The sequence below is a fragment of the Lepidochelys kempii genome, chromosome 1 (assembly GCF_965140265.1).
Source record: "Lepidochelys kempii isolate rLepKem1 chromosome 1, rLepKem1.hap2, whole genome shotgun sequence".
Taxonomy (NCBI): Eukaryota; Metazoa; Chordata; order Testudines; family Cheloniidae; genus Lepidochelys; species Lepidochelys kempii.
In genome coordinates, this window is record NC_133256.1 from 261,707,602 (window position 1) to 261,729,766 (window position 22,165).

Genomic DNA, 22,165 nt, shown 5'->3' on the forward strand with positions numbered 1-22,165 from the left:
TTATGACCATCCAATCTGACCTTCTGCAAAACACAGGCCATAGAACCTCACCCAGTAATTCCTGCATCCAGCTCAACAACTTGTGTTTGAACCTAAGCATATCTGGTAGTCAGTTATCCAGTGTGTATTGAAGTTGGCCCTTCCACACAATAGCTGAACAAATATCTAAACAATACCAAGCTCTAGTGGGGATGGGGATAACAATAGTAAAAAGATAAAATTAAAACAATACGAAGGGGATAAAGTTCTGAAGAAGCTCACAAAAATCAGTTTCATCTCTCTCTCTCTCTCTCTCTCTCTCTCTCTCTATATATATATATATCTACCTCTTCTGGCTGCTCAGATCTGTGGACAGCTCCTGAACACCTTCGTCATGCTGATGTGTCTCAGAAAGGTGATGTGTACAGCTATGGAATCGTTGCACAGGAGATCATCTTGCGCAGGGAGACCTTCTACACTAACTTCTGCCGGGACCATAAAGGTAAGAGACTAAAAACCCACATCTATCTTACACTACAAATGTAACGTTTGGATGTTGTGGCGGTGACTGTCATATTTTCCACAATTTTAGTGAAAAACATTGTCTCTGTTAAGTACTTGAGCTGCTACTTTTCTCACTGGGCAATGAATGAAGAGTCTAATAGTAGTGACACATGGGAGTAATTGCTGTGATTTTTTTAAATTAAGATTTGTACTGTTTTTCCTTCCATCCTTCCCCCTTGCAACATTACATATTCCAACATGTTACAATTCAGTAATACCAAACATCAACAAACCCACATGGACACCAAAAGGGCAAAAGAAACCCAATGACATGAAATAAGAGTGCTTGGCATTTATAGGTGGGCTCGTTAGGCTATGGCACTTGTTCACTATGGCATTTTGCAGATCTCACCAATAATGCTTCAGGAGAAGAACATTTTCTTCTCCACTGCATCCATGAAATCACATTTCATGGTACTGTTCGAAATAGTTGACAGCCTGGTAAATTCTGGTTCCTTGGCTCAGAAACCTAATCAGATCTTTTGTGCTGCAGGGAATTTTCCACATCCTTCAGGGAGAAGATTAATTATATTTGTGCCAAATTGACTGCTATTTTAGAGAGCAGATCCATGCCTTGAGGGACATTCTAGGAAGTTTTGCTATATGAGGTTCTGGAATTACTGGGTGAACCTCAGTTTGTGATTTTTGAGTTATGGACCTATACCTCTCATGGCTAGTAAAAGCAAGCAGGAAGGTTTTGAATCCTTTGATCCAGAAGATGGGTAGTCCCAGACCATGTGGATACAGTTAAGTCTTCTGTGCCCATATTTTTGTCAGGTAGCTGGAGTTTTAGGAGTGAATTTTGTATACGCTGTGTAAATGATGAAACAGTAAGTCTATATAACTATTAAAGCAGAACTCCATTAAAGTTCTGTTTGAGGCCAGCTGGGGCTTCATCTTCAGTGGGAATTAAACGCAACATTTTCAAAACTGCCTCAGTGATGTAAACTTAAGTCCTAGTGGGTTTCTTAGTCACTTAGGCAGTTCTGAAAATTTTACCTTTAGTCTAGTTTTCATCTTATTGTGGACAATGCATGACCCTTCGTCATATTATGAACATAACTTTTAGGTCTCTATATGCCTGATTTGCAAAAGACTTTGCCAAAAGCTTTGTAGGCCAGTGAGATAATTGTGTGAGGTTTACACAGATAGAAGGCTATGCTAATAAAAGACCCACAATGGACAAACTTAACTATGAAGCTTCTTGTTTGCAGATATCGAAGAAGTTTCTTTTATTGGGAAGCCAACTGTGTATTGTTCCTGAAATGGACAAATTTTGTTTATATGATGTAAATCCAATAATGCCACAGCACCAGAATCCATCTATCATTTTATAAATTAGAATAACCACAAGAATGTAAGAGTTTAGAATTCCCCAGACTGCATATTAATAATGAGTTCAGACACCTCTTCTACCTCTGAGTCATCCTGCAAACCCTCCCTGTTTTTGTTTAAACAGGTAATACAGCAGCACCTCAGCCTCCCAATTAGCTCTTTCCCTCTAAACATGTTCAAAGGATTTCTGGGGTAACCTCAGCATGCTCCCTGCCCAGGCACGTAATGTTTATACTCTGGGAAACACAGCCTTTCAAATTGCTAACTCTATACAAATGAACATTTGAGAGAGCTCGTTTTGGGGGGAGGGGACATTTCAGATTTACTTTTGGGTTTCCGTTTGTCTAAAAAACAAACAAGCAAAGTTTACAGTGCTCTACTTAGTTAGAAGATAGGGAATCATTAGCTAAACATACTATATTCCCGGCATATTCGTCATCTTTATAGCCCTGTCTGCCCAAGAGCATACTGTGTGTCAAATGATGCCTGGTTCTGTGTGGGAGTACAATTGGGAGCAGAGTATAAGAGGTCTTATTCCTCCTTTTGCAGGGGGTAGGCACAATCCCAGTGAACACAAGGATTTTATAAGTGTAGTGTCACTACTGGCAAAAGACTCCCCAAATGGGCGGAGAGGGGAAAGGGATATATTCTCCTTTCCATGCTTCAGCCAGCAGGGCTTGCTGCATGTGAGGGTGAGGGAGCAAGTTGCACTCTTTCAAAAAAGTGATTCAGTGGCCATGTTCTCCCTGCTGTGCTGGAGGCATTATGCCAGCTCAGGCACAATGTTTCTAGGTCCTCACTGCCTGCCACCCCCACTTAGCTAGTGGTGTTAGGGTCACAATCTGTCTCTGTGTTGGCTTTGACCTATGTTTTTTCATGAAGCTTCACCATTTTAGAAAAGTTTGGTCCATTCCAAATCACTTTAGTGTTTCCATCCTGTACACTTAGACCAACTTACTGACAGTTTTGTCAGCATCATGGGATGCAATCCATGCCTCTTGCTGGAGCCAGCTCACAGGTGACAGGACATTTAATAGTCTCCTAATATTAGTAGTGGTTAAATCTACTGGGCCTGATGCCTCTTTGGCCACTCTGGATTCACCGAGTAATTTTTTTAAAATTTGTGGGCCAATCTTTTGTTAAAATTTTAAATTTTCTCTTCAGCAACGAGATTACATCCACACTCCACGGAGCTTTTCCCTTTATTTTAGTATTAGGGATATATGAGTGGTTAATGTAATGGGTTCTGTTATTGATTCTGATTTCAGAAGTTGGTTAAATAAGTTCAGCATACATTCAGACAGCTGAGGGGTTAGGTTTTTATTGCCAAGAATCAGTGGGGATTGGGACTCACTATTAGGAAGGTTTTCAAGGCCCTCAACAGCTCCTCATTTGTAAATGTTTGGCCTAATTCATTAGCTAGGATCAGAGAGAGGACAGGTAACAAATGAAGAATTTTTTGAATATCCTTGAGTCATATTCTGCTTCTGAAATGAAGCACCAAGATACTGTGATGATTGACGCTGTAAATACCTTAGGTAGGTAGGTAGATAGAAACTAGACACATAGAAGGACCAGTAATAGGCAAAAAATCCCCCTGCTGAATGTGTAGAATCATTTGTGATATCTCTTACAGAAGCCCTTTACATGGTTGGACTAGCAGAACATTCATTACTGCAAGTTAGGAAGCAAACTAATGGTTTGTTGATGGCACAGTATGAATGAGTTTTGAAAACATGACCTGGATTCTGACGTGTTCAGGAGTCAGAGAGTTTTGCTAGGATGGGACAGTGTCTTCCTGCTTATGGGTACAAATAAGGCAACAAACTGCTGTGTTTCAAAATTATATTCATATATATTAATGCTCTGATTTTTAAAGGGTTTGAGCATCTGCAGCTCCAATTCCCTTTGTGAGATTGTGCTCTGCACTTCTGAAAATCAGGCCATAATATACTAAAGGGCTTCTCACATTGCCTTTTACTATGGCTACACCCCATCCTGAGAAAGGCACTAATATGGCTACTGCCCACTTGGGAAGTTGTCGTGTCCATGTCTATCATGCCCAATACATGCATGTATACATTTCTGTTCCTTTCATTTCTCAGGTGGCTTCAAGACACTCTGTTTTGGCCTTCAGCCTTATAACTAGAACCCCCCCAAAGTTCAGATCCAGATAAAAAAAACATGGGTGTCCAGAGCCATGCTTTTGCTTTGGGCCCATTTCTATTTATAAAACTACCTTGGCATACTGAATTCACTCAGGTTTCAGAGTGGTAGCCGTGTTAGTCTGTATCAGCAAAAAGAACGAGGAGTCCTTGTGGCACCTTAGAGACTAACAAATTTACTTGAGCATAAGCTTTCATGGGCTAAAACCCACTTCATCGGATGCATCCAGTGGAAAATACAGTAGGAAGATACATATATACACACAGAGAACATGAAAAAATGGGTGTTGCCATACACGCTATAGTGAGAGTGATCAATTAAGGTGAGCTATTAGCAGAAGGAGAAAAAAACCTTTTGTAGATGCACTGCCACTTTATTGTTTAAATATTGCACTTTTTTTTTCATTAGAGAAACTTTACAGAGTGGAGAGTGGCAAAGGAGTTAGACCTTTCCGCCCAGACCTGATCCTAGAGACTGCAGGAGAAAGAGAGCTGGAAGTAAGCCTACGCTAAAGGAAAAGAGGAAATGCTTCTAGCCAGGCCAGCAATGGCTGGTGTGGGAGGATGAAGGCTATACACACTACACGTTCCAATGCTGTGGCCTTTCAGGAAGAAAAAATGTCCCATAATTAACATCAGTGCAGTGAAATGTAATTCCCTGGACTTCTTTCCTCCTCACTCCAGTACCTACAACACAGCATTTCCTTATTCTGCACCTGGTGACTTCTAATAACTACAACATGTGTTAAGGGTGGCTCTTTCTGAATTCACATGGTGTCAGTGGGAGGCGTTTGCCAATCCACTGGAAAAGAAAAAAAAAGCACACAGATCAGAGGATATTTTCCCCACTTTTAGAATTTTTTTTTTGAAATTGCATTAATTTTTTGATGGGACATCTGGGACAAAGAAGACCCCAGTTTCATTTTAAGGAACACATGTATGTTTAGTATGGCACAGTGTCTGTTCATCTTGACCAGATGCATCATGGGGAGGGTGTTTTACCTTGTCTGAAGCATCAACTATTAGCCAATTCTGCATGTGGGATAACTGGGCTAAGTGATTAGTCATCTGATTCCACATGACAAGAGCCCAGATACTGGACTTCATTAATGGATTGTCTGATCCAGTGTGGCAAATCCTATATTCTTAAATGGAGTGATTTATGGGGTCTATGTAACTATTTGGGAAAGGACTACTATTATCTTTTGACAACACTTTCAAACAGTATTACAGTATTAATTTCTATATTACAGTAGCATGTCTTTTAAAATGTTGATATTATTAAACCACAATAATCATTAAACACTAGAGTGGATATCTCAAGGGACAGTTAATAGCATGACTTTTTATCTCTGAGTCACCAGTTCCAGCCAGAACCCAAGCTCAGAGAATTGGGGATGGAATTACTAAGGCTTTCACTTCTAGGTCAATAATTACAGTCTGATACCAGGTTGGGGGATTGGATCCTTTCACTTGGCTTTCATTTATGGACCACTGATTCAAATTCTGTTCAGGTTGGTAGTCATTACTGAATGTCAGTATCATCTGTCTGCTGATCAGTGGCTAATGTGAAGAGAGTATTGCTGTAAGGTGCCTATAATGAATTCCCTCGTCACAGATTAATAACAACTGGTCACATTTTAATAAGTTACTGGCCAAGTGGGATGGGAGTGGAATTCCATACTGACTAGTGAACAGCTCCTGGTCTTGCTGTTTAACCCTATTACCATTCTTTGTAACTGCTCACCTGAATTTCCACTGGTTTGTACATTCTCAGGTGTTCATGCTTGTAAAAAGTTGCTGGGAGGAAGATCCAGAGAAAAGACCTGACTTTAAGAAAATTGAGAGCACTCTGGCTAAAATATTCAGGTAAGCACTGTGTTCCAAACTCCCAGCTACTTGGAAGCTGATAGTTATAGGTGTAGTCTGAGGCAACATGATTCAATCAGTGAAAAAACAGGGCTCACTGACTGGGCCCTTCCTCATCCTTTGACAAAATGGGAGGTGTGGGTGCGTGAGAGAGATGATCACTCAGAGCCCAAATTATTACATTTTGTAAATAGGGACTACCCAAGTGTCCAATAGTGGGTCAGATATCCAGGTTTCAGGAAATTTAATGAAGTTGGACATTCTGGGGATGAGATGATTAGAAAGTTTAGGTGACTTGTTTTGGTGAGATTAATGGATTCAAAGTGACCACAAAGTGAGGTGATTGAAAAGATCAGGTTACCCAGAGTAAGATAATTATAGGGTTTGAGTGAAATGACTTCCCTGCCATACCTTTTCTAATCTAGTTATTTAAAAGTCCCAAGCAATGGGTTTTCAGCCACTTCCCTTCAGAGCCTATTTCACAACTTTTAAACCTATCCCCATAAGTCTGTCCCACTAGCCGCTTGCTTATATTTTTATTGCTCTTCTCTGAACTTCTTCCAGATTGTCATGATTGTTCTGACAATGTGGTGTCTGTAACTGAACACAACATTCCAGATGAGGCCACACCAAAGAAGTGCAGGAAAATAGTTAGATTCGCCTCCGGGGGTATGGAGGAACACACAATTCACGCCCTACAACTGCAGCGGCAGTTGCATTAGAGGGGGGCTTACCTTAGAGGTGGTTCCACTGCCACCTTAACATGGATGTTTTGCTTGGGGAAAAGGCAGTTTTAAAATCCAGCCAGATTTTAAAATCAGAATCCGAATTATTGGATCTTCCAGTCATCTTGGCCCCATCCACTTCATGGGCTGCATCTGCTAGCTCAGGACCCCCAGTGAAGCAGAGATTATGACTGGCTTGTGCTATATCATCTTTGCTTCTGGCAGATGGTCCACTGATGGGAGTCTTCAGTCCAGGTCCCACCAGTGGAAACCTGCAGATCTCAATGAGTGAATGTGACCCACAGCCTGTTTACTTCCCCTTTTGGTGATAAGATGCCATTGCAAAGGCAGCACAAAATTGCATTGGCTTTTTTTGGTGCTCTTTCCCACTGCAAACTCCTGTCTAATTTGCTGCCTCCTATCACCTCTTGCTCCTTCTCAGGATTCTCGCTTTCCACGGTACTCTCTCCCATTGAATATTTGTGTCTTGGGTTATTTTAAAAAAAGAAAAGGAGTACTTGTGGCACCTTAGAGACTAACCAATTTATTTGAGCATAAGCTTTCTTCATCCTTTTCCCAACCTCTGTTCCCAGTAACTACCATAGTCAGACCAATGAAAGCTACATGGATACCTTGATCCGGCGTCTGCAGCTGTATTCCCGGAACCTAGAGCACCTGGTAGAGGAGAGGACGGAGCTATACAAGGCAGAAAGGGACAGAGCAGACAGGCTTAACTTCATGCTGCTCCCACGGTGAGTGTTGACCAGCAGGGGCTTCCATGCAGTAGGAAGCGTTCAATATTGACTGTGAAGCCCACTGGTGTGTAATGCATCAGAATCATTGTGGGAGGCTCCAACCACAGTGAGCATGAAGGCGTGAATAATACTTACTCCACAGAATAAATTGTAACAATTCATAGTGCTTGCCTCCAGATCCAGGTCAGACAAAATGGGCTAAATTATTCTGTCAGTTATAACAAGTGACTAAAAGCAGAATTTGGCCCATTTTCTTTCTTTTTTTCCCTATGATTGGCATTATCACCTTTCAAATGAGCTGTAGAACTGAGGTCCTGAACTTGTAAGGTGATTAAAGATCCCATGTTTTTATCATTTAGCCTTTACTGACTGTTAATGCACATTAGGACACTCCTCTCCTCTTGAGGTGATGGATTTGGTTTGATTCTGCAGGGCTCTGATTGAAAATACTGTTTTGCCCTCAGACTATAATATTCATGGCCTGGTTGAACTTTATAATGATTTTTTGTCCACAGCTATTAATACAGTATCCCCAACATGCTCTTTCTTACAGTTTTTTCATCTCCTAAGACGCCGTGGTTTACAGATGACTTGCAAGAGGGGGGCAAGTGGGAGTGACTGCTAGAGCACTTGAGGAGGAAGTTTTGTGCTAATTAGACTAACTGGGACATTAAGAACTTTTACAGTTTTATGCCATGGCTGTGCAGGAGGCAAAGAAAGATTTGTTTGTGGAAAGCTAGCTGAGAGCTAGCTGGCTGAAGCATCATAGACATAAGATTGAGGTTATGTTAGCGGGTTGAGGGAAAGTATCAAAAGAACTTGCAAAGATTATATCAGATCCCCAGATGGAGGGATAGCCATTTATGGAACATGTTGGTAATATGGGTGTTTTGTTAGACTGACGACTGCTCCAGGGTGCTTTGATAGAAGCTATAGCCAATAGTCTTGTATCTGGTGAGATGAATGGGACAGTTTCTTTCAGATGCAGGCAGACCTCACCACCGTTGTTCATGCTTCTGTCACCTTTAGCCTAGACTACTTTAATGAGATAAGATCATTTGGAAACTGAAGCTGGTGCAGAATGCAGCTGCCTGCTTATTGAGTGGAATGTCACACTAAGAGCCTATAATGCTGGTGCTCTGGGATCTGCACTGACTGCCTGTTGGTATCCAAGTGGAGTTAAGGGTTGGGTTTCACCTATAAAGTACTAAATAGTTTGGGACTTGGTTGCCCATGAGACCACCTCTCTCCCCAAACTATACTGCTGCAATTGTGTTCAACAGAAGACCTTGATAGAGAAGAAATGGGGCTGTCAACAGGTCGTTCTCTGTGAAGCCTGATCTGCTCTGGATCATGCTTCTCACCTGGTCTGCCAGATTAGCTAGCTTTCCAGAGAAGCTACGTCACAGCTTGTCAGGAGCAAGGCAACTTGTGCCATATGCCCTTTGCTAGACGAGTCACAGTTAGTTGAAATTAATCTAAAAAATGGCCACCTGGACTTCTAAACTCTCAATAAAAATGAAGAGTTTGTTGCATGCTTAAACTGAAGGTGAAGTCAAATTGTGAGCCCCTGACCTGGGTGTGGATGCTGTGAGTTAACGCTGGGGAGCTGCTCTCCTGCCCCAGCTTCCCCCGCTCTTAGCAGAAGCAGACAGGTGAGTCTGATTGCCTACTGCCTCCTCAGGGCTCTTCTAGCGGCTGAAGGACCAAGTTTTATTGGTCCTGCCAGTACCAAAGCCTGAGTGGCTTCTATACTCATGGCCAGTGATGAGCTGCCGAAATCTTAACAACAGGATCCCTCCTTGCCCCACGAGGGGGTCGTTGCTCACCCCCGCCCCCCAGGACTCCTGCCCCATCCACCCCTGTCCCCTGACTGCCCCCAGAACCGGGCAGGAGGGTCTTGTGGGCTACCATAGTGGGTGCCCACCCCACCCCTAAGAGCCAGAGGCACCTGCCGGGGGGCGAGGTGGGAGTCCCAGTGGTGCTTACCTGGGGCAGCTCCCAGGAACCATCCGGCAGGTCCCTCTGGCTCCTAGGGGCGGGGGGAGCGTAGCTAGGGGGGTAGCAGGGGGAGCGGCCGCTCCCCCCACTGATCACATCAAAAGTGGCTCCTTAGGTGCTGACAACTTGGGTGCTCCAGGGCTGGAGCACCCATTGGGAAAATTTGGTGGGTGCAGAGCACCCACCGGCAGCTCCCCACCCCGCGCCCGTCCCTAGCTCACCTCCGCTCCACCTCCTCCCCTGAACGCACCGCCTCGCTCTGCTTCTCCGAGCCCCCCTCCCCCGCCCCCGGCTTCCTGCGAATCAGCTGTTCGGCGGGAAGCCGGGGAGGGCAGAGAAGCAGGCCGCAGCTTCCCACTCAGGCTGAGGGTGGCGGAGATGAGCTGGGGTGGGGAGCAGTTCCCCTGAACCCTGCCCCCCTCTCCCCCCAGGTTACCTGCTGCAACGCGGACAGGGCTGGAGCACCCATGGAGTCAGTGCCCAAGGTGCCACTTTTGGCCAGTTAAATTTAGAAGCCCTTTTAGAACCGGTTGTCCCTTGCGGAACAACTGGTTCTAAAAGGGCTTCTAAATTTAACAACCGGCTCCAGCTCACCACTTCTCATGGCCCCTCTTTCCCAGGAGACACTCTGCCTTTGGGCAAATTTTTCAGGGTGGTGATGCCTCCAGCATGGGGGCAGGGAAGGCCTGGTATCCCCCATCACATGCTACAGGGTCTATTTGTAGATGAGGTGGATGGAAAAAATGAGAGCAATGTAATTTATGCTTGTATTTGATATTGTGATTTTTATTTGTTGTGAAGACACTCAGAGCTTTAAATGTGTGTCTGTTGGTATTAGAGTTATAAATCAAAGTAAATTCATAAACATAACTGAATGTCACTGTTTACATGAATGGGGGTGGGGGTCAGTGTTGGTGGTCCTAACAAATTCCAACTTGGAGAATTATATTCTGCTAACCTAAAATCAGCCTGCAGTTTCATTTGGAGAAAGTCTTGGTTCTTTCTAAAATGGAAGCATTGTTTTTTGTTATGTGCTACTAACAAGTTGCCATATTCTAACCCAGAAATTATTGTATTTCAGTAGTGGATGAAATAATCCTTATACCCACAATGTGTAAAGTGCTTTGGGATCCTCCAAGATGAATGATTCTAGAGAAACATAAAATTATTATCATAAAAGGTGTCTACCATTTTGAAAGTTCTCACTTGCAGTTTATTTACAGATATTCTCTAACACTCATCCTGTATTTCTTTGAATCAGAGAATCAAAGGCTGCTTCCACCTCTCCTCTGTTCTATTTCCCTCATCTACCCATCTCAGCAGATGGTAAATTTGCAGGGCTCCCAGTTCCCTCTGCACTCTACTCTTTCTGATTCCCCATACAAGATCTTTGGGGAAAATGTATAGCAGAGAGGGAAAATGTGACATTGTTTGCACAGACAGAGATTCAAAGTTTCAACAGAGTTTGTCAGCTACCTAGGAACTGCTCTGACCTGCCAGTGCCCAGGAAGTCCCTGTCTAAGGCTCCAATTCAGCACATCACTTAAGCACATGCTTAAAGTTAAAATTATTTGCTAAATCAGAGCCTTAACGAGGAAGTACCTGCAGATGCTCAAAAAAACCCAGATCTGATCTAGAATTAAAATACTATTTAATGATTTAAAAGATGGGAGAAAAAAATCCAAGCTTGGTCTACACTTAAAAGTCAGGTTGACATAGCTACATCAGTCAGGGGTGTGAAAAAAGCAACCCCCCCCACCCCACCCCACACACACACATAGCTGTGATGACCTAATCCTCAGTGTTGACACAGCTATGCTGATGGAAGAATACCATTGTTTAGGGAAGTGGTATTCCTAAACCAACAAAAAATCCCCTTCAGTTGGTGGAGGCTGCGTCTACGCTACAGGGTTATGCCAGCATAGCTATGGCTATTTAACTATGCCAGTATAGTCTCTGTAGTGTAGTTGTACTCCAGTTTGTTTTCTGTAAAGTGTGGTTGAGTGGAAAAGGGTAGTATTGTGGCATGCCCTTTCTGATTCACTTGTAGTTAAGATTTGTAACTGAAATATTTACATTCATCTTGCAATAGATGAGCACTTTCTATCTGATGCATGTCTCACCATGACCAATAAAATAACTGATCTATTTGAATGCTAATGATGTTTAAGAGGGTTGTTTGCCTAGAACTGGCTAAACCAGTCCTCCTCAGTATATCTAGGTGTCACATCTGAAAGATTTACAGGAAGATGCTAGAGGGAAACCTGTAGGTGCCATGTGCAAACAGAGGGCTAAACAGTCTGAAGATAATTTGAAACATCATGGATTCCCAGACTTCATGTAATCATTATACATGATGATGGACATTCAGACTGACTGATTTAAAAACTAGCTTGAGGAAGGAATGAGGTCCTTGGGAGTACAGTGAACAAACATTTCACAAAATGAATTAACACCTATTTTTAAGATGACTTTTCAGTTAATTAGGTGACCTAACCAGTGAATTTTGAATGTAATGTTTACATATCTTTAGCTTCTTTCATATTCAAGGATCCTGAATTTTTTTACAAGCCTTACAAATGATATATATATGAGAATCAATTCACCTTCTGCAGAAATGCAGCCACCTCTGTGGTGGCATACAGCAGCAGTTTCAACAGCAAACAACAACGCTAAGGTCTTGTCTTACATAGGGAAGTTAGTGTAGAGTAAACTAGGGTGTGAATTTAAAGCACACTATCTATTTTGCTCCCCGTATAGACACTCTTGTTTGCACTAAAATGGTCTTTATGTGCTTTAGCTTAATATACTTCCAAAGCCCTAGGATGTGAAGAATGACAGACTGCCACTGACAACTGAAACAGGAGTGGGACTTCAGGGAGGCAGAATGTAATTAACCAACGTGGAATTTGGCCAGGATACCAAGCCAAACACCCCCAGTCTTGTCAAGAACAAGATGTACAGAGAAAGTGTATGTGTACAAAAGAAAATTGAAAACTGGATTCAACTTCCAAAGCTGTCAGATGCTCACCAGACAGATTGGAACTACGCAGAAAGCAGTATGGCTATGTCCACACAGCCCTGCAGTTTGCACGATGAGGGTGTGAATTGAAGCACACTCTAGTGTGTTCTGCTGTAACTTCTCCATATGGATGCTGCGGGCATGAACTAACTACTTCACATTAACATAGTCCTCTTTAAACAGGACTAAATTAGTATAAACTAGGTACCTTTTAGATTGCATCCACAGCAGCCACACAGGGGAGTTATAGCATAGCACACAAGTGTGTGCTGCAATTCGACTATGGCCCATAGTCAAAACTGTGGGGCCGTGTAGACAAGCCCTGTGTCTCCTTTGCTTTAGTGTGCACAATTCCACGCTAGAAACTTGAAAGCAAGTCTTCGGAGGAGACTGCCTGCCTGATACATTCTTGTCTCTGGATTTTCTCAGTTATTATGTATAGGGAAGCGTAGGGATGCATAGCATTTTACAAAAATATAAGAAAAGTCTCTTTCCCAAGGAGTTTACAATCTAAATAAGAGCTCATAATCTAGAAGGCTCTAGTAGCCAGAAATGCTAGCGTGTCTGACTTTCCAAGTGCCCGTTGAACTCATTACCAGAATGTTGGTTTGTTTACTTCTATTTCTGGAACACTTACGGCCGACAGGTCTAGGAGGTTGAGTTGTCCTCTAAAGCAGAAGGTATATTTATCTCCATTTCCCTTCCACCTTTCTTCACAGGCCAGTGGTAAAATCTTTGAAGGAAACTGGGCGGGTAGAGCCAGAGCTGTTCGAAGCAGTCACCATCTATTTCAGCGACATTGTCGGCTTCACCACGCTATGCCAATACAGCACCCCCATGGAAGTGGTGGACATGCTCAATGACATCTATAAGAACTTTGACCACATTCTCGACCATCATGATGTTTACAAGGTGAACAGAGCCTCACTTACACTTAAATAATAATCAGGATACATAAAACATCGCAGTCAGAGTAATTGGGAATAGAATGTGGTAACAAAGGCTCAAAACCAGTACACTAAGTAAAGACAAATGAGAGAAGTACAGGCCAAGATTACGTCTCTCTAATGTGCTTCACATAGCTCTCTGTAAATGGTTTTTGATACCAAGTGGTCATAGATTCATTACCTAGAATGCTGTGTACTGAGCACTTCACTACCAGAAAGAGGTCATCTAATTGGAAGGAATTTGGCAACCCTGCACTGCCAAAGAAGAGATCAAGAAAATGACTCTAAAAGCCCATTTCCATCTGCAATTTATATGCATCTTCTAGTAAATGGGAATGGTAACTGGTAATTGTGTTTCCACAGGTGGAGACCATTGGTGATGCGTACATGGTGGTGAGTGGCTTACCAAAGAGAAATGGCAACCGCCACGCAGTGGACATCTCTATGATGGCACTGGATATCCTTAGTTTCATGGGATCCTTTGAATTACGACATCTTCCTGGCCTGCCTGTTTGGATTCGCATAGGGATTCACTCTGGTATGGGGTCACGGCATGTGAATATGAATGACATAGCTATTCTATCTAGATCAAAAAGTAAACAATGGTTAAAAGAGCTCATGCCTCATTGTTCATAAATTGATTCTCTGTGAAGACTGTGGTATAGCATGACACAACTGGCCAGAAGCACTGTCAATTGCCTTCCTCAAAAGCGTCAGGTATAAAAGACCATTGTTAGAGGAAAGGCGGTGGACTTAAATAGACCATTGGCTTGCTCCCATTCCATTTAACAACTCCATCTCTGTGAGGTTGGTAGCTGAGCAAACCAACCTCTGTAGTTCCTTATGAGATTGATTTCAGAGTAGCAGCTGTGTTAGTCTGTATCTGCAAAAAGAAAAGGAGTACTTGTGGCACCTATGTTCAAATAAATTTGTTAGTCTCTAAGGTGCCACAAGTACTCCTTTTCTTTTTATGAGATTGAGTTGGTGACATTATACCCACCTGAGTCCTTAGAGACCTTTCCTCCCCCACTGAAAAGCAGACTTACATTAAATGCTTTTGAGGCAAATGTTCTCACCAGGCCCACTTGAGAATCAGTTTTTGATTTACTTTATTAGAATGGTATTGTGGATAATCCAAAGAACCCAAGTACTTGGGGAAACTTTCTTTTTATTTTTGCTTGTTTCAGTACTCTGTTGTTTATGTCCATCACAAGAGAAGGAATATAACAATTCAGTTATTCGGGAAGGCCCTAAAGACACCAACAGAAACTTCTCCATAATTAAGTTAATTCTTTCCATCCCCTGCTTCCAGAGCTGACACTTAGGAATTATGCTAATACTTCTGCATTTTTGTCTGCTCAGAAATATATTCAAATAGTATGAATAGTCTTTTAATATATTTAATATATTTTACAAGCTGAACAGAGACAGGCCTGGTCTACAGTTGGATGTGAGACCTCCAGACACTGTACAAGGTGATGTAGATAGTGCTTTCAATCACTGCTGACCCCAGTGCCCCTGCTCTGCTGCTAGAAGTGCCATCTTCGAGATGAGACCACTCACCCACTCCAGGATACTAACAGATAACTCCCATAGTTATGATGGCATCATGCTAATTCCTAAGTTTCAATTTCTTTCAGCCACGTCTGAGACCTCAAGGGCTTCTCTGAATCCCCATGGAATAACAGCCTCTCTGTCTTCCTCTTTCCTCACCCTGTCTTCTGCTTTCAGGTCCATGTGCTGCTGGTGTGGTTGGGATTAAGATGCCTCGTTACTGTTTATTTGGAGACACGGTTAACACTGCTTCAAGGATGGAATCCACAGGTTTACGTAAGAATTGAACCTCACCTCTCTGTGTAATCTGACATTAGGCTAGTTGTGCATTCAAATCTAGAGTTCCTTCTCCAGCCAAGAACAACTTTATCATCAAAGCATAGACGTTTAAAGATAGAAGATCAAATTTTCCATTCCTCCACTCCACCCTGGAAAATACAGGCCTATTCCTAGTTCTTTTGCTTCCTAGTTGATGAAGGGGGTAGGTGGCTGGCTGGCTCAGTTCCTGTGGAACTGGTGATTTTAATGCTGCTGAGATTTAATTTAATTTATTATGTTCGGGCGCCTGGTGACTTGGATAGGCATCTTTATTATATAAATATATATAAATAAATATCCCACAATCTAATAGTTTTGCAACTAAAAATGTTTCCTGAGATCCAGCCTAAATTTTCTTCCCTTTGCTCAGTTTCTTCCCATTCCTTCCCCTTCTTGATATTTACCCTGTCCCCCTACCCCACAGATACTGTTATCACTTCTATCCTGAGGCATTGGCTGGTCTAGCTATAATTATTTAGTAGTTTTAGTCTTTCCTTGTATATAATGTTATGTGACGGAGTAGTTATTTTTGGGTTCAACAATATATGGGTAGCATTAATGTCATTTGCGCACAGAATTAGTCCTAAGACATCAGTGACAATTAGATACACCTCTACCATAGCACAGGTTTTCACAGAAAATGAATATGTTCATGCGTTGTTTCTGAATCAAACATTTGTTGCTTGTTTGTTTATTTTTAGCTTTACGGATTCATGTAAGTGCATCTACTATCGCCATCCTGAAGAGGACAGACTGCCATTTCCAGTATAAAGTGAGAGGAAAGACTTACTTGAAGGTAACATAGACCATGCCTACAAACACACAGGAATGAAATTTTATCTAAAGGTATCACACACCTGAGATGTTCACCTATCTTGGCCCTGGTCTACAGTATGAGGTTAGGTCAAATTTAGCTGCGTTAGGTCGATTTTATAAGCAATGTGGCTACACAACCAACCCCATTCTATCGACCTAAAGGGCTCTTAAAATTGACTGCTGTACTCCGCCCTGACGAGGGGAGTAGTGCTAAAATCGATCTTGCTGGGTCAAATTTGGGGTAGTGTGCAGATGCAGCGTTGTGCAATTTGATGGAATTGGCCTCTGGGAGCTATCCCAGAGTGCTCCAATGTGACCACTCTGGACAGCACTTTCAACTCTGATGCACTAGCCAGGTACACAGGAAAAGCCCCCAGGAAACTTTTGAATTTCATTTCCTGTTTGTTCAGCATGGCGAGCTCAGCAGCACAGGTGACTATGCAGTCCCAGAAAAGCAAACAAGCTCCAGCATGGAGCGAACAGGAGATACTGGATCTGATTGTTGTATGGGGAGAAGAATCTGTGCAGGCAGAACTCCGATCAAAGAGAAAAAATTGTAATATATATGCCAAAATTGCACAGGGCATAGTGGAGAGAGGCTACACCAGGGACACAGAGCAGGAGAGCAAGAGAGACGTATCTGTTGGCAACACAGCCACAGGGTGATGGAGACACCCCTCTAGAGTTAATATAGCCATTGAAAAAGCATCTGAGACAAAAGTCAAGGCAACGCAGATGTCTGGGAAGTACTATAGGTGAAACATATCATTGGTAATAAAAATTTGGCGAGGAGGCAGTGGTGAATGGGTATGGTGGGAGAGGCCTATTAATTTGCTCACCTTTGCTTTGTTACATTTATTTGTTTCAGTTTATAAAATTTGATAGGTGCCAATCCTATGCTCTGGGTGCCTGTTAAATACAGTAAGCAAAGATAATAGAACAATCATATAATACAGTGCAACATAAAGCATATAAATCATATATTGTGCCTATCTAATCCCTAAATTGTGCTTCTCTCTTCTCTGACATATTAGGGCAAAGGAACTGAGATTACCTACTGGCTGACAGGGGTGAAGGACCAGCAGTATAATCTCCCAACACCTCCTTCCGTGTAAGATGTTCTTTATTTGTGGGAAGGGAGAAACGAAACTTTCAGGCCTTGCACTTCAGCCTTCACCAAAAGTGCTGAAGTGCACTTCTCCCCTCAGAATTTTTAACTTACTATACTTTTTGGTATTCCTTGGGCTCATGTCAAGGACACAGCAGTGTATGTGCATATGAACACATGCAAGTATACATAATAGTATTAGTTCTGGGATTGCTAATAGGCTTACATACTTTACTGGATCACGGCCTTGGATGGGAGACATTCAAGGAAAACTCACCAGAAAGGGGTGTTGATTTAGTAGGTGCAAGTTCAGATTGGGGAAAAAGAGTGGTGATACTCTCCCAAGCTTTATCCCCAGTCCAAGCACCAATCACTTGTAACACTAAAATGAGATGCCAATCACAATAGAATGTGTGCAGATTTCATTATGTAATTTCCCTTCTTTTTTCTTGTATGATTTGATCAGTAGTGAAACAGTTAATAACATTAACATTAAACTGTCATCATGAAGCTTCAGACTCAATACCAAAATGAGATGAATGAGAGCAGTTCACACCTCTTAGTTACCATTTGAGGTTGTCTGCTGACTCAGGCACCTCTTTGTTGATATTGGGTTCTCATTTTGAAGATTACCTTCACAGGCATAAGGTCTAGAGACTTAATTTTTAAAAACTTCTAAACAAAACTTCAGTTTCTGGAGCATAAGAGAGGAGTTACCAGGAAAAAAATACTAGGTTGATGTCCTGGTTTAATCAGACCCAGGTAGGTAACAGTCTTCCTTTTGAATTGACACTCAGTCAGTTTCCAAAGTAAAGGGGTGTGGTGACACTGAAGTGCTGCCTTTCAGAAGTGACATAAAACTGAGTTCCTGACCACTTGTGGTAATTTTAAGATGTACTTTGCTCCATACAAAGGGCATTAGTTCCAGTGACATGATCAAATTCAAGTCTGGCTGATTACATTTTTCCAAATAGTTTCAGTGAGATATGGAGTTCTTCTTCACTTCCTATCCTAACCCGTTGTGTAGTGTTGCTGTGTACTATTTATGCAGCTGTTGTGATCCACCAGCTGTTGTGATCACTTTAGATAAGCTATTACCAGCAGGACAGTGGGGTGGGAGGAGGTATTGTTTCATATTCTCTGTGTGTATATAAAGTCTGCTGCAGTTTCCACGGTATGCATCCGATGAAGTGAGCTGTAGCTCACGAAAGCTCATGCTCAAATAAATTGGTTAGTCTCTAAGGTGCCACAAGTACTCCTTTTCTTTTAGGTGGGAGATTGTGATGCTAAAGCAAACTTCCTTGGCAGAGACAATAACCCATATTGTCAGGAACAGTCACAAGTAGATCCTGAATTGGATTTCTATGTCCACTTGAAATAGATTGTGGGCAGAATCAATCTTATTAGTATATTGAGGGCTTCTGGAAAGATGGTAGGATAGAATTGTCTAAAAATGGCTTGGGAACTGAGGATCATAGTACCTGTATTGCATGGGTCACTGAAATCTTTCCTCTCCTGCTATTTCCAGGGAGAATCAACAGCGATTGCAAGATGACTTAGCAGGGATGATAACAGAGTCTCTGGGGAAAAGGCAATCTGAAGGGGTCCTGGTCCGTGAGCCTTCCCGGGTGGGCAGCTACCGAAAAGGCACCCTAGAGTACCTGCAGTTGGCCACCACAGAAAATTCCACCACCTATCTGTAAAACTGGATGTCTAGTGTGACATAAAAACCATGTACAGGCTATGGAAGATACTACACAGAGGCTGGAGACTGGCACTCTCAGGGAGAGCTGGGGGAAAAAACGAAACTGTTCTCTCTTTGGGAAATGTCTCTACCACTTGCTTTTTATCAGCGAATCAGATAGACCCTTTGCTGTGGTGCCAAAATGTAGTTGCCTCCATGCTTGCTGCATCTTCCCAATCACCTGACTGCTTCACCCATGCACATCCACCCTGATCTGGGGAAAGAGAAAATATCCATTTGAGACTGAAAGATAATTGTCTAATATTTTTTTTAAATATGATTGGCTGTTCAATGACCCATTTCCCAAAGTCTTCTCTGTAGAGTCTTAATTTATCGTGATTTAAAACTTTGTGTTTAACTGTCAATTTTTTATTTGGAAAAAAGTGCCTGTATATATTTTTGAAAATATTTAAAATGTATGTAGATATGGACCTGGATATTTTGCAATTTTGTAATTTCCCCACTGTATATTCTCAAGTGTTTTGTTTAGTCAAATTAATCTAGCTCAAAAAATGGTGCCTCCACTGTTTCTCTAAGGAGAATATTCCAAAGTTTGGATGGTTTCTGAAGCATATCTGAATCTCTTGGGTCTACAGAATTAAGTTGGAAATCTTGCAAAAACTGGCTCTGTCATAGTATTTCGCTACTTCTGCTTCTGGCCCCAAAACCAGAAACACATAAACCACTGCAAACATTAAAAATAAAACATAACGGAACATAACATAACTTAAAGAGTTTCTTTTCAACTTTTGGGTGAAGTTTCATGGGTGAGCATTTTGTTTGGATTTTATCTGAGCTGGCTCAACCATATGCTAAAATCAACACTTGATATTAATTATCCACTTTAGCAAAGAGACAAAATACAGATGTGTAACAGAGGAGACAACTGGCATTTCACTGAAGAAATAATCACTAGCAAGCAAGATTTTGGCAAATGACTTTCTCTACATAAGTGGCTTTCGAACTGTGGTCCATGGACTTGTAAATGACCTGTATGCAAATAGTTGTCTGCAGGGTTGCTTCTGTAACAGTAGTGAAGCATTAGTCAGTATTCAAACAATGAAGCTTACTGCTTGAGCTGTCATTCAGTCTAGCACCCTTATTGTTGGAGACCCCAGAGCATGGCCACTAGTTAAGTTAAAAAAATAAAAGGCCATAAGGGTCAAGGAAGTCTCCCTGCTGTAGGCCTAAGGGCTTCTTTTCAACCTCCCTTAATAAAACTCAGGCCTGGCTGGTTTAAGTAAGCTCTTTTGCTCTTAAAATAATGTTGCAGCCGCAAATAATGCCTCATAGTATAAGGCTTGCTAATGCCAAGTTAAAAATAACAAAAAAAAACAGCTACCAAGCCAAACAAAATGTGCTGGTTGTTTAAGTTGCTAAAAATGCTTATTAAAGGTTGCAAAAAATAAACATTATTATAACCCATATAAAACAGGCAAAGTATTTATGCAAAGTTTTAATTGGCTAATGTGTAGTGCAGTAGCATTAAAAAATATAAAAGTGTGTGTAATAACCTGCTCTAATGTGCAGGATTTGAGATTCTATTCTCCCTGTACCTTGTTTGCAGCTGCAAATAAACTTTCTGCTTCTCCACCCCGTTGTGTTTATTGGGTAACGCACACTGGGCAACAAACCCCTGCTGTTGTTTGCCTCTGGCACTGGGTGCCGGCAACAGCGTTTGGAGTCCCTGGGTGGGCGTAAGGCTGCAATTTAGCCTTGCCCGAATCCCTTCCGGCGGTCAAGGATTGCAGCGACAACCGACGCCCAGCGCGCACCGGTGAGTTCATCGGGGGCCTCAAAAAAAACGCAGTACCTCTATAATAACAATAAAAAAACAAAAATAAAAATATCAAAAAAACCCAAATCATCCTACCCCCAAAACCCCAAGTAAAAATGCGGGTAAAAAAAAAAAAAATTAATTTTCTAGTAAACTCTAAAGCAGCACAAACTGCTATAAATCAACCCCTTCAGTTGCCAGTAGCAGACTCCCTCACTGTGATGGGCGCCACAAGCAAAAATACCAAGCAAAGCTCTTAAAAAACCCCGAGGTCACGGTGCAGCCTTGTCCATCCCTTAACCCTGCCACCCTCTTACCAAAAACTAAAAAACAAAAACATAACTATTTAAAAATCATAAATGCCCAATATTCTAGCCGCCCAAACTTTAAAAATGTGCCCCTCCCAAATGCAAATTATAAGTGGTACACTAATAGTAGCAGCATAGTAATAAATAAGCAAAAAAAAGCGGGTTATGCTATTGTAACCCTCAATAACACCATAAAAGCTAAAAGTTTGCCCACTAAGACCTCTGCCCAGTTGGCTAAGCTAGTGGCCCTGACCCGTGAACTCAAACTGTCCCCCAAAAAAAAGGGTCAATATTTTCACTAATTCCAAATATGCTTTTGGTGTGCTGCATGCTCATGCTGGCCTGTAAGAACAAAAAAAAATGCTAACAGCCCAAGGCTCCCCAGTCAAGTACGGGCCCCAAATTCTACAGCTTCTAAAGGCAGTGCAACTCCCCTTGGAAGTGGCAGTAGTACACTGTAAGGCCCATCAAAAAAAAAAAAAAAATCAAAATATAACCAGGAGTAATGCCAGGGCATATAAAAAGACAAAGCATGCTGCCACCCTGATGTCCCATCAAACTAAAAACACCTATATGCATGCCCTTATCCCATCAGTAAGGGAGCTCCCAACCCCTCAGTATTCTTAAAAAAAAAAACCAGCTAGCTAACAAACTTAATCTCCAAAAAAAAAAAAATGGCTTCATTCCCCAGAAAAAAAAGTCCTCTTACCAAAAGGCCTAATCCTGCCAATATTACAAAAATTACATTAAACCACTCGTGCTGGCAAAAAGGCACTTATCCAACTAATAAAAAAGTACTTTATAACCTCCAGACTCAGACCCCTGGCTGCCCAGATACAGGCAAAATGCCTAGTCTGTCAAAAAAATAACCCCCGACCAAAACACCCAGTGCCACCAGGGGCCCTGGAACCCACTCCAGGCCCCAGACGGGTGTAGCAAATAAACTTTACTAAGTTTCCCCAGACCCAAGGGTTCAAATATCTCCTTGTCATAGTAAATAAATTCAGCAAATGGCCAAAAGCCTTTCCATTTCGCAATTGCACTGCCAAAACAGTGGCTCTCAAGTTTGTTAAAAAAATCATTCCTCGCTTTAGACTTCCCCAGTAAATAAAATCTAACAATAAAACACACTTCACGTCAAAAATCGTCCAAATCATCTCAGACGCCTTACAAATTCC

The 22,165-nt window shown here is 42.0% G+C and overlaps 1 protein-coding gene across 1 annotated transcript in view; it reads left to right on the plus strand.

Annotated features, from left to right (window-relative positions):
* Positions 1-20,485, plus strand: part of GUCY2C (guanylate cyclase 2C) — a 65,307-nt gene extending 44,822 nt beyond the window's left edge. The window contains exons 18-27 of the mRNA XM_073327304.1: positions 344-481; positions 4,453-4,541; positions 5,821-5,912; positions 7,231-7,389; positions 13,135-13,327; positions 13,726-13,900; positions 15,094-15,192; positions 15,936-16,030; positions 17,085-17,161; positions 18,687-20,485. Of these exons, the coding sequence (XP_073183405.1) occupies positions 344-481; positions 4,453-4,541; positions 5,821-5,912; positions 7,231-7,389; positions 13,135-13,327; positions 13,726-13,900; positions 15,094-15,192; positions 15,936-16,030; positions 17,085-17,161; positions 18,687-18,861 (1,292 nt within the window). The 3' untranslated portion in view covers positions 18,862-20,485. The remainder of the gene's footprint in view (positions 1-343; positions 482-4,452; positions 4,542-5,820; positions 5,913-7,230; positions 7,390-13,134; positions 13,328-13,725; positions 13,901-15,093; positions 15,193-15,935; positions 16,031-17,084; positions 17,162-18,686) is intronic.
* Positions 20,486-22,165: the final 1,680 nt, after the last annotated feature.